The 11,574-nt window shown below is 44.5% G+C and overlaps 1 protein-coding gene across 2 annotated transcripts in view; it reads right to left on the bottom strand.

The window, feature by feature from the left end:
- Positions 1-11,574, bottom strand: part of RRN3 (RRN3 homolog, RNA polymerase I transcription factor) — a 48,941-nt gene that overhangs the window by 1,995 nt on the left and 35,372 nt on the right. For both annotated transcript variants that reach the window (XM_008257804.4, XM_002711743.5), the window contains 5 exons: positions 9,849-9,979; positions 8,118-8,302; positions 5,962-6,070; positions 2,819-2,971; positions 1,801-1,888 (listed from right to left, as the gene is read on the bottom strand). In XM_008257804.4, the coding sequence (XP_008256026.1) occupies positions 1,801-1,888; positions 2,819-2,971; positions 5,962-6,070; positions 8,118-8,302; positions 9,849-9,979 (666 nt within the window). The remainder of the gene's footprint in view (positions 1-1,800; positions 1,889-2,818; positions 2,972-5,961; positions 6,071-8,117; positions 8,303-9,848; positions 9,980-11,574) is intronic.

Genomic DNA, 11,574 nt, shown 5'->3' with positions numbered 1-11,574 from the left:
GCCGGCGCACCGCGCTGATCCGACGGCAGGAGCCAGGTGCTTCTCCTGGTCTCCCATGGGGTGCAGGGCCCAAGCACTTGGGCCATCCTCCACTGCACTCCCTGGCCACAGCAGAGAGCTGGCCTGGAATAGGGGCAACCGGGACAGAATCTGGCGCCCTGACCGGGACTAGAACCCGGTGTGCCGGCACCACAAGGCGGAGGATTAGCCTAGTGAGCCGCGGCACCGGCTGACGAAGAAAATATCTTAATTTCAAAAAGTAAACCCAGTTCCACAGTACAAATCGCTCATACGGCGCACTAGGTTAATCCTCCACCTGTGGCGCCGACTTCCCATATGGGCGCCAGTTCTAGTCCCGGCTGCTCCTCTTCCATCTAGCTCTCTGCTGTGGCCTGGGAGGACAGTGGAGGATGGACCAGGTGCTTGGGCCCTGCACCCCCATGGGAGACCAGGAAGAAGCACCTGGCTCCTGGCTTTGGACTGGCGCAGCTCCATCTGTTGTGGCCATTTGGGGGTTGAACCAAAGGAAGGAAGACCTTTCTCTCTTTCTCTCACTGTCTGTAATTCTACCCGTCAAATGAATAAATAAAAATCTAAAATAAACAAATAAAACAAGCAAAAAATAAACCAAATCACTCTTATGACGGCTTCTCTCATTTTGCCCAAGGCTTGTGTAAAGTCTGGTTCTGGCACGTGGCAGGGCATTCCACTGATTAGGCACACTATGGCTGAGCTGTAACGTGGAAATAAACGTGCAACAAAAACACAGAATAATGCCATCATCATGAGGTTCTGTTGTCTCCTTTGGCCTTCGTGTTTCTGCCACAGCCCCTGTGCTACTGGAGGTCACATTGCGGATCTGCCTCTTCACCCCCACTCCTGAAGGCCAAGACAACTGATGTAACTTCTGAAATAACCTTAACATAAAGCAATCAACTGGAGATTTTACTTAGGGGAGATAACAAGTGGTAAAGATCTAAAAATGTGTTCAGCTAAGTTCCATCTCCACTTCCTGAAGTCAGTATGTGAAGTGTCTGGTTTATATAATTCATCAAAACACGAAGAATTTGGGGTGGGTTTCAGTCTAGTGGTTAAGACGCTCACACCCCACATGGAGCGCCTGGGTTCAAGTCCTGGCTCTGGTTCCTGAGTCCAGATTCCCACTCACGCAGACCCTGGATGGCAGCGGGCACGGCTCACGTAGTTAGATGGGCTCCTGCCATCCACGTGGATAACCTGGATTGCGTTCCTGACTCTGGCCCCGGCTCTGGCCACAACAGACATTTAGAGTGAAGGAACAGCTAAGAGCTCTCTCATTCTATCTCTCTGCCTCTTGAATAAATTTTAAAAATCCTCCAAAAACTTAATTGTAAGAACATAATCTGGGCTTGGAACTTTACAAATGCAAAATGAGTAAAAATGTAGCTTTTGTTGTTGTTCGTGTTGTTTTGTTTTGAAAGGCAGAGAGACAGAGCATGAAGAGAGAAACAGAGAACCCCCGTTCACTGTTTCTCCCCAAGTGCCCATATCGGCCAGGCTGGGGCCAAAGGCGGGAACACAACCCAGGTCTCCTACGTGGGTGGCAGAAACCCAACTGCTTGAGCCGTCACTGCTGCCTCCCAGGGTGTGCATTAGCAGGAAGCTGACCTGAGGAGCTGGAGACGGGTATCATACTCAGGCACTCCAAGGTGAGATGGTGAAATACTCACTCCAAAATGGAATGCTTTTTAAGTGGGACATTTGATTGTGACCTTGACCATAAGGGAGATTCCCAGAAAGCATGCTGAATGACAAATTCACCTTTTTAATGGGCTTCTTAAACTCCTGGAGCTCTTCAGTACTCATGTCTTCCCATATCTGATAAACAGGATCAATGAATTTCTTTGACCTGTCAACAAAGACCACAATTCATAGTCAAGTTAAATAATTCAACACAAATAAAAGTGTATTTAGCTCTTTTCCATAAGAGTTACTTTCTAAAAAACAAGAGTAAAAATCACAGTTATAATAATAATGTCCAAAAATACCAGTTGGCTAATATGCTGTGTTAAGAGGTTCACATATGCACTTAGATGGACAGTCATACCTACTGTTTCTCCTCTTTACATTTACAGGTGAAATTCTTGATTCACAGTAACTGCCAGCTGAATCACAGTAAAACCAAATGAAAACTAAATCACAATATTCTAGAATATCTTTTTTTCTTTCATATTGAAAAACACATCTAGGAACAACAACTACTCTGTTTCCAGTCCATCAAGGCCTGGGAGACCACACACTTCCAGAAGGGCCCGCTGCTAGTTAAAAACCGTGTAACAAGCAAAAATCTTGCTTCCCTATTTAAATACAGAGTTAAGACTCGTTTGGAGGGTTCCAGAATAACCCCCTAGATAAACCACCTGCCTTTGTTTACCCCATGCAACAGAATGGGACGTGGTCTCGGGAGGAAGGAACAGGTCGGCAGAAAATTATAAACCAAGAGCACATAGCACTTCCCTATCCTGGTGCCTTTACTGCCGCCCCTCATACATTTCAATCAACTTTTTTTTCCCCTAAAGAACAGAAAACCATTTTGTGTCCATCTGTGTTCCTACTAAAGAAAAGATCTACAGACCCTGGTATGCCTGTGACACGCAGCAGACCCTGCAAGTGATCTCTAATGTGGCCTGGGAAATCCATGCCAAGAGAGCATGTGACTCTAATAACGAGCTAGGAAGGGTCGCTTCAGCAAAGAAACTGTAAAGCCAACCTTGGGAAGAGCAAACACACATCACATTCAAACTCACCACTGGCAGCACTGACTGTTTAAGGTACTCACCTCTTCAGCACACAAGGATCAAAGGGGAAGAAGGTGTCAAGTGGGTTGGTGCAGGTCTGCACCGAGTCCCCGCCAGCTGTATTTCTAATAACTGGTAGCATCTGGCGGTTGTTCCTCTCAATGATAGTGTAGCAGAAGACGAGCTGGTATTTGCTGTGGACACCAAAATCAACACAGATGGAGGCATTACCATGCTGGAATCACTGCATGGATGTGACTTACATGTCACAACTGCACGGAGCACACAGATGTTGACAGAACAAGTGCATGAAAAAAACAACACAAAGCAGGAAGTAATGCTTTCAGGGTACTTTGAGCCTAGGACTAACAAGCCTTTTAAGGAAAAAGAAAATGTGGCTTTCACTTAAAATATGAAATTGGACTTAGATCAATAGGCATTACCAAAAAAAAAAATATCAGTATGTCTGCCAGGTAAAACTCTTTTAACACGCATAATTATATAGCTATCTTTACTTCTGCTGTTTGCAAAAGAACCGGGGTTAGTGGAAAAGGGATTCTTGGGACGGACATCGTGGCACAGCAGGTTAAGCCATCATTTGGCATGCCTGCATCATACACTGGAGGCTGGTCTGAGTCCTGGCAACTTCACTTCTGATACAGCTTCCTGCAAGGCAGCAGATGATGGCTGTGTCTGGATGGAGTTACAAGCTCCTGATTTTGGCCTGGCCTGGCCTGGCTCTGGCTGTTACAGGCATTCAGGAAGTGAATTGGTGGACAGAAAATCTATTTTTGTTGTTTTTAATTTATTTATTTAGGGGACAGCACTGTGGCAGAGCAGGTAAAGCCGCAGCCTGCAGTGCTGGCATCCCATATGTGCTCTGGTTCAAGGCCCAGCTGCTCCACTTCTGATCCAGCTCTCTGCTATCGCCAGGGGAAACAGCAGAAGATGGCCCAAGTGCATGGGCCCACGTGGACACCTAGAGGAAGCTCCTGGCTCCTGGCTTCAGATTGGTGCAGCTCCAGCTGTTACAGCCACTTGGGGAGTGAACCAGCAGATGGAACACTTCTCTCTCTCTGCCTCTGCCTCTAACTTTGCCTTTCAAATAAATAAGTAAATAAATCTTTTAAAAAAATTTATTTGTTTACTTGAGAGGCAGAGTTACAGAGAGAGAGAGAAACAAAGAGAGAGGTCCTCCATCTGCTGGTTCACTTCCCAAATGGCCTCAACGGCAGGAGCTGGCCTGATCTGAAGACAGGAGCCAGGAGCTTCATCCAGGTCTCCCCAGTGGGTGCAGAGGCCCAAGCACTTAGGCCATCCTCCACTGCTTTCCCAGGCCATCAGCAGGGAGCTGGTTAGGAAGTGGAGAAGCCAGGAACTGGCATTCTTATGGGATGCCGGTGCCACAGGCAGAAGCTTAGTCCACTAAGCCACAGTGCTTGCCCAGGACAGAAAATCTTTCTGTCTCTGTACTGTTCTGCCTTTCAAGTTGGTAAAAGGTTAAAAAGATTTTCTTTAAATAATAAACATTAAGAACAAACACCACGGATTCCAGAGTCAGTGAGGGGGAACAGGGGCTGCTGAAGGAGACTTAGCTGCTTCTGAATAGAAAATTGGGACTTTACTGAAAGCGGGGCAAGGGGTTGACCAAGTAATGGGTAGGAAAAGGAATAGGCACGGTGAGGCTAGAGATGTGAAACAGAAGAACATAATAAAAACCAACATAACCGTATGAGATCTACATCTCCTACAACCTGTGTGACAAGAAACATGTGCCTGTACACGAGGGCACACACACAAGAATAATCTTATGCTGTTGTACCCAGTACTGAAGCAAAAAACCAAATACAAATCAAATTCCGACAAAGACTTTTTTAATTCTAAAAATATTAATAGGCTATACCACAGCAGTTAAAATCAAAACAAGCTATAGTTGTCAATACAAGGGGATTTCAAAAACCTCATAGGAAAAATGGTATTAAAAGACAAATTTATTTGGGTTTGAAAAGAACTGAAATCCATGCATAGTTTTTTTGTAATACCCACACCTTCAGTAAACTTTGTGAAGACACGTCTTATGGCTGCATCCCAAAACCATGAAGAAAAACAGCAGCAACATAATGGTCCCTGGACCACTGGGCACAGACCTTTGTTTGTCTCCTACTCTCAGCCTCATCTCCTACGCTTCTGTCTGCTGCACGTGCCAACCTCAAATCCAGAGTGCAGTCCTCCGCCCTAACCCCTAAATTATTCTGGGGTCACCGCCTCATCTATCCTCACTCTGCCGGCTGCTCCCCCTCTTCAGCAGTATAGAAACCTTTTCCCCACTAAGCGTGGCTACACGTCGGCTTCTCTATTCCTTTCTGGAATCCTTCCTTACCATTTCTGAGATCCCCGAGAGACAGGACACCTTGAACTAAATGCCTACTGAAAGAACATGAGGGTTCCTGGATGACAGCAGCAAGCTGCCTAAAGGGGACTGAGGCAGGAAGACAACCATAGCCTTAACTGTCTTCATCAGTGAGGACCCCACCTGAACAGCCTCATTAAACGGCCAGGCTCTCCAGGTCTCTCTCCTCGAAGCAGAACCAAGCGAAGCGTGCACAGCCGCCACTATGCTCTCAGACCTCAGCTCTGCAGTGTTGCTACACAGCTACTTCTGTGCCTCCATCCCCTCCTTTGCAAGTGGGGTCAGCGATACAGTTGCAGGGCTGTGTGAGGACTGAAGGAGTTCTGGATGAAGCGCTCAGAGTCGCCTGGTCACGGTCATAGCCAGGTATTACAACAGCTACCAGGCCTGAGGTAACACAGTCCTTCTCAGAACTAATCTCCTGTGGGTGGGTTTGTGTCTCATGACCAGATTATTTATTACTATTACAGAAGCCACCCTATTAAGCTCCTCTGGCATGCACCTCTCAGCTTCCCAGTTTCCTTATTTATTTTGAAGTGCCTAGGATTACTTGCATGCTCTCCTCAGGGTCAAACAGCACTGGTAATTTCCACTACCACTAAGTATAAAAACAATAGCTCCAGCACAGTACTTCCTGCAGGGACTGGGTAACTGATTTTTTTTTTTATGTTTTATTGAGATTAATTTCACAGAAATCTAATGCAATTTTATAATACTAATATGAAACAAATTTACTTTTAAATAACTTCCATGAAGAAAATGTAAATAACTTACTTTGTGATAGCAGCAAAAAAGTTAACCACTGAGGGTAGGCAAATCTTCAGAGGATTTAGCTGACTCATTACGATACGTTCAAAATTCAGACTTTGAAGATATCTCAAACCTTTGGATACAAAAATAAAAAGATTTTTAAAAATCCACAAATAATTGAAAATCTAAGGTAACTTTAAAAGCATAAATTATTTCACAGTAAAAAAAAAAATAGGGGTAGGAGTTGTGGCACAGCAGGTTAACCCATCACGGAGTACCATTCCATTCCCAATTACTCTGCTTCCGATCAAGTCTCCTGCTAATGTGCCTGGCAAGCAGCAGATGACGGCCCAAGTAGTTGAGTTCCTGCCACCCACATGCAAGACCTAGATGAAGTTCTTGGCTCCTGTCTCCAGCCTGGTTCAGCCTGGCTTCGGATCGGCGGATCAGCACAGCTCTGGCTGTTGCGGCCAATCGGGTAGTGAACCATCGGATGGAAGACCTCTCTTTCTGCCTCTCCTCTCTCTGTGTGTAATTCTGACTTTCAAATAAATAAATCTTTAAAAAAAAAAAAGAAAAGAAAAAAAAAGTCCACAGAGTCACAGTGTGTGGCCCAGAGTTTCACAAAGCTAACTGCATTCTCCAAGAAGAAAGGCAGTTTTTCTAAACAAAGCAGTTCAGAAAAGACCCAGGAAGTAAGCACGTGTTCCTAGGCTATAAGATTATAAAACAATTTGGAATCCACACATTTGTAAGCTTATAATATGCTGAGTTTATGGGGGGGTTGGAGGGATGGCGTTCAGACAGCAACCAAAATAGACAATAAAGCAAAACAAAACAGCAACCTCATTTGAATTTGCACATCTTAAATAATCCATGAAGAGTGAGCATGTTCAGGTATACATTAGTTGTAATCCTCTCTCTCCCTTTCTCTCTTGTGTGGGTGTCAGGAACACAGGTACTTTGGCCACCATCCGCTCCCTCCCAGATGCATTAGCAGGAAGCTAGATGGGAAATGGAGGAGTGAGGACTTGAACAGGCACTCCAATACGGAACAAGGGCATCACAAGAGGCAGCTTAACTCGCTGCGTCACAATACCTGCCCCATCGCCCTTTAAAAAGAAAAAGAAAACTCGAAAGGTAAAGGCAAATTTTAGACAAATCTCTGTTTTGGAACTACTGAATATAATTCTCTTCTACACTGGTAAAGACACTTCACCTCTAAGAGTCTAGTAGACCAACTTCAATTATTTATAGAAAGAAGTATAAACATTTTACTTACCTTGTGATGCAGCCTAATTCACACAGTTAATTTTAACCCTCAAGAGCACGCAGGATACAAGTAAATGAATACAATCCACCCCGAGTTTCAGTTTCGAGCTGTGCCCCGCAGATGACTGTCCCACCTGGGTGGGGTGGGGGAGTTGCTGCTGGCATGGAGAGGGACACTGCTAAGTCCCCTCAAGGCACAGGACAGCCCCCCACATGTAGGAGTCTCCAGTCCAAACGCTAACAATGCTGAGACTGAGAAGCTCTGGCTTAGAGGACTTGCTCTGGGAAGCTGTTTGAATTAATCTGTGAAAATCACCAAAGCAAGTTCCCTACCTTGTTCTTAGGGACGCTCTTCAACTAAAATACACTAATGTAATAAATAAGTTTCATTTGGTAGATTGAAATCATAAATAATGATAGAAACGAGCAGAACTGAAAAATGGTAAAAAACCTTCAAGTCTTAGATATGGGAGCCTAACTGAGATCGCAGCCACACAGTAACCCTCATTGGGCTTCAATGCGGAATCCTACGGATGGAGCCGTGCGACCTGGGCCTGCGCGCTGGTCTCATCTGTAGTGGGAATGCCCTTCAGGGGCCAAGGGGCATGAGGAGCTTTACGCAAGGCACTGGTTCAGTCACCTGCTCAGCCTCACCTCTGAAGATGTCTTCACACTGAACCCCTTCTGAGACAGGTGTTCTCAAATCCATCAGCAGTCAAGGAGGGGGCCGAAGGGAATTTCAGGGGCCTATGAGCTACATGAAATATCTATAAAAGTCTGAGTACATGTGTGCTTTTCTGAATCATAGTTTTGTTTTGATCAAATTCTCAAGGAAAGAACTGTTATTCCAACAGGTAAGAAGTACACAAGGAAGACCCAGTCAAGTCCATCAACCCCGTATCACTAACCTTCCTTCAAGTTTCCACTTAAAAGTTGCTTGTGTCTAAACACAAAAGTGTAGAATACAGCTTGGCAGGCTGAATAAAATGGTCCGTGGAGAGCAACATCACAAAAAGCCTTTGTGCCAGAATCCTGATTATTAAGGTATACGTGCAGCCAATTAACCAAAAGATCTAGGCATGATTTTACAGTACTAGAGAAAAGAGAAATTCAAGTCAACTTTATTAAAACATTACAATAACATAAAGATAAGACACACACCTTTCCTTACAAATCATAATGAGTTCCCAGGTTTTGGGCTGGCATCGAGGCGCAGTGGGTTAAGCTGTGCCTACGATGCCCATGCCAGCGTCCCATATCAGAGTGCCAGTCTGAGTCCTGGCTGCTCTGCTTCCGATCCAGCTCCCTGCTAATGCACCTGGGAAGGCAGCAGATAATGGCCCAAGTGCTTAGACCTCTGACACCTACATGGAAGAACTAGATGGAATTCTTGGCTCGTGACCCAGCAGATGAAAGACATCTTTCCTTTTCTCTCTTCCTCTGTTACTCAGCCTTTCAAATAAAATGAAATAAATTTTTTTTAAAGTTCCCAGACTTCAGTAAATATTAGCCATGGGAACACATAAATAGCAAACAGAGGAAGGTAATGGATGGGTGGGAGGGAAGACAACTTTCCAATTACAAAGCAGAGCAGCACCCACCTTCTAGAAACAGAGAAGCCCCTAAGAATGTCCCACAGGATGCAGAAGTTTCTCCATCAACTCAGTAGGGCTTCACTGTGGGCGCCCCACCCGACTAAGGGGATATGGCTGAAGAATGGTACATGTTTGCCAATATCTCACAAGATAAGAACAGTCCGATTAACCTCACTATTCTCTATGGAATTCTGTTGAAATCTCAGGGCCACCAATTTGAGCTAGACACCTTTCACTTGTTGGGAAGGGTGTTTAACAATACCCTTACCCCAAGAAATCCTTATGGGTCACTGGCAGAAACCGGCCTTCTACATAGAGCTTTCTATTACCTTTACAAGGGGTTTTTTTCAGCCTTACTAGATATAACTGATTCGGAATACAAAAGAAAAATGAGAAACCTACAAAAGAATCACACAGTACACAACACTGTACGTTATCCATGAAAATAAATGTATCTTCATGTTCAAATGTGCTCACACAGAACAGATGATAAAATCCTCACATTTAAGATTTTAGGCTTAAAAAAGGAAACATGGGTTTGGTGCTATGGCATAGTGCACTAAGCCTCTGCCTGCGGCACTGGCATCCCATATGGGTGCTGGTTCATGTCTCAGCTACTCCTCTTCTGATGCACCTCTCTGCTACCACCTGGAAAGTGGTATAGAAGATGGCCCAGGTGCTTGGGCCCCTGCACCCATGTGGGAGACCCGGAAGAAGCTCCTGGCAGGCCCAGCTTCAGCCGTTTCAGCCATTTGGGGAATGAATCAGTGGATGGAAGATCTTTTTCTCTGTCTCGCCCTCTCTCAGTAACTATGCCAGTCAAACAAATAAATAAAATCTTAAAAAAAAAAAAAAAAAGAAGAAGAAGAAACATTATTGTGAAACTCCTTTTGGGAAACACAAGCATCTTGCATAGACTTGAGGGAAAAATCACCACTTTAAAGATAGACCAAAAGTAAGGCTGGTATTTCTCTGACTTGAGACAAGGCTATAATCTTTTTAAAGCATGATATTAAAAAGTACTTGGAAAATTAGGTTACTTACATAAGAGGAATAAATTTAGCTCTTGCCAAAAAGCTTCCAATATAATTTCCAGCAGCTTGCCTGATGATGGCAGGATTATTTGGATCCTGCAGTTTTTTCCAGAGATGTTCCAAAAATGCTTCTGCGAATCCCTATTTAAAGAGAAGGTGCTGGTATGATCTTTTTCACTGCTTAAGATACTCTGGTTCTGGGGTTGTTAGGCCTCAGCCTAGCAATGAAAGATACCTGTGTCCCCTATTTGACTGTCTAGGTTTGGTCCCTGGCTCCAGCTCCTGACTCCAACTTTCTGCTAAAGCAGACACTGGAAGGCAGTGGTAGTGGTTCAAGTACTTGGGTCCCTGCCACCTAATTACGTGGGAAATGTGGACTGAGATCTTGCCTCCTGGCTTCAACCTTCACCCAGCCCTTCACCACTGCAGGCATTTGGGAAGTCAATCAGCTCTTCATTCTCTCTTTCTTAAGTAAATATAAATAAATGAAAGACATTCTGGTGATCAAAATATTTTTAAAGATTTATTTTATTTATTTGAAAGGCAGAGTTATAGAGCAAGGGAGAAACAGAGATATCTTCCATCACTGGTTTACTCCTCAAATGGCCAAATGGCCAGGGCTGGGCCAGGCTGAATGAAAGAGCCAGGAACTTTATCCCAGTCTCCCATGTGGGTGCAGAGGCCAAAGGACTTAGGCCATGTTCTGCTGCTTTCCCAAGCGCATTAGCAGGGAGCTGGATCAGAAGTGGAGCAACCAGGATTCAAACCAATGCCTTTATGAGATGCCAGCACCACAGGCAATGGCTTTGCCAGCTACACTGCAGTGCTGGTCCCAGTGATCAGAATCTTAAATTTTTACTTTATCTGTATGTGAAGAAAATTCTAGTATTTCAATTATACTGCTAGATATTTTTCTTTTTTTGAAGATTTACTTATGCACTTGAAATGCAAAGTTACTGGTTTACTGGTTCATTCCTCAAATGGCTGCAATGACCACAGCAGTCCAAGACAAAGCCAGTAGCCCAGAACTCCACCCAGGTTTCCCATGTAGGTGGCAGGGGCCCAAGCACTTGGGATATCTTCCACTGCCTTCCCAGATACATTAGCAGGAAGCTGGATCAGAAGCAGAGCAGCCAAGACTCAAAAGAGTGCTCTAATATGGGATGCCAACATTGCAGGTGGCAACTTAGCTCACTGTGACACAGGGCCAGCCCCTATACTGCTAGATGAATAATGAATACAGCTGTCATGACTTCCATTAAAAAAAAAAAAACACCTGAGATAATTCTATTAAAAATAGAAAATGTTCTGGGTACTAAATAATCCAATGGACCTGAGACATCGTTGAGCAGGCAGAAAGTCTAAAGTTCTGAATCAGCAGTTCTGGGACAGAGCTTTGGAACTAGCACATTGTAAGAATCTCGAAGTGAGCCTGAAGTTCAGCAGAACTGGAAACCAGTGAGCACTCATGTCCTTTGGAGTCCACAAGGGGACTCCTTTTGCGAGCAAAGCATCCTTTCATTCTTTTCACACACTGAACAGCAACATGGACTACAGCATACCTGGTATTTGATCCATTATGCTAATCATAGAAAAAACAGACTACATTTCTTGGAAAAAGGCACAATCTCCAACTTTGCCAAAAACAGAGCATTTCTAAAGCCAGGGACACAACGGTTTGGGAAGACTGGATTTAGCCTTTTTATCCAGGATCAGTACTCTCCCAACTGTTCTTG

This window comes from Oryctolagus cuniculus, chromosome 19 (genome assembly GCF_964237555.1).
Source record: "Oryctolagus cuniculus chromosome 19, mOryCun1.1, whole genome shotgun sequence".
Classification (NCBI taxonomy): domain Eukaryota; kingdom Metazoa; phylum Chordata; class Mammalia; order Lagomorpha; family Leporidae; genus Oryctolagus; species Oryctolagus cuniculus.
Note: the sequence above shows the minus strand (reverse complement) of the source record. Positions and strands in the feature narration are given on the sequence as shown.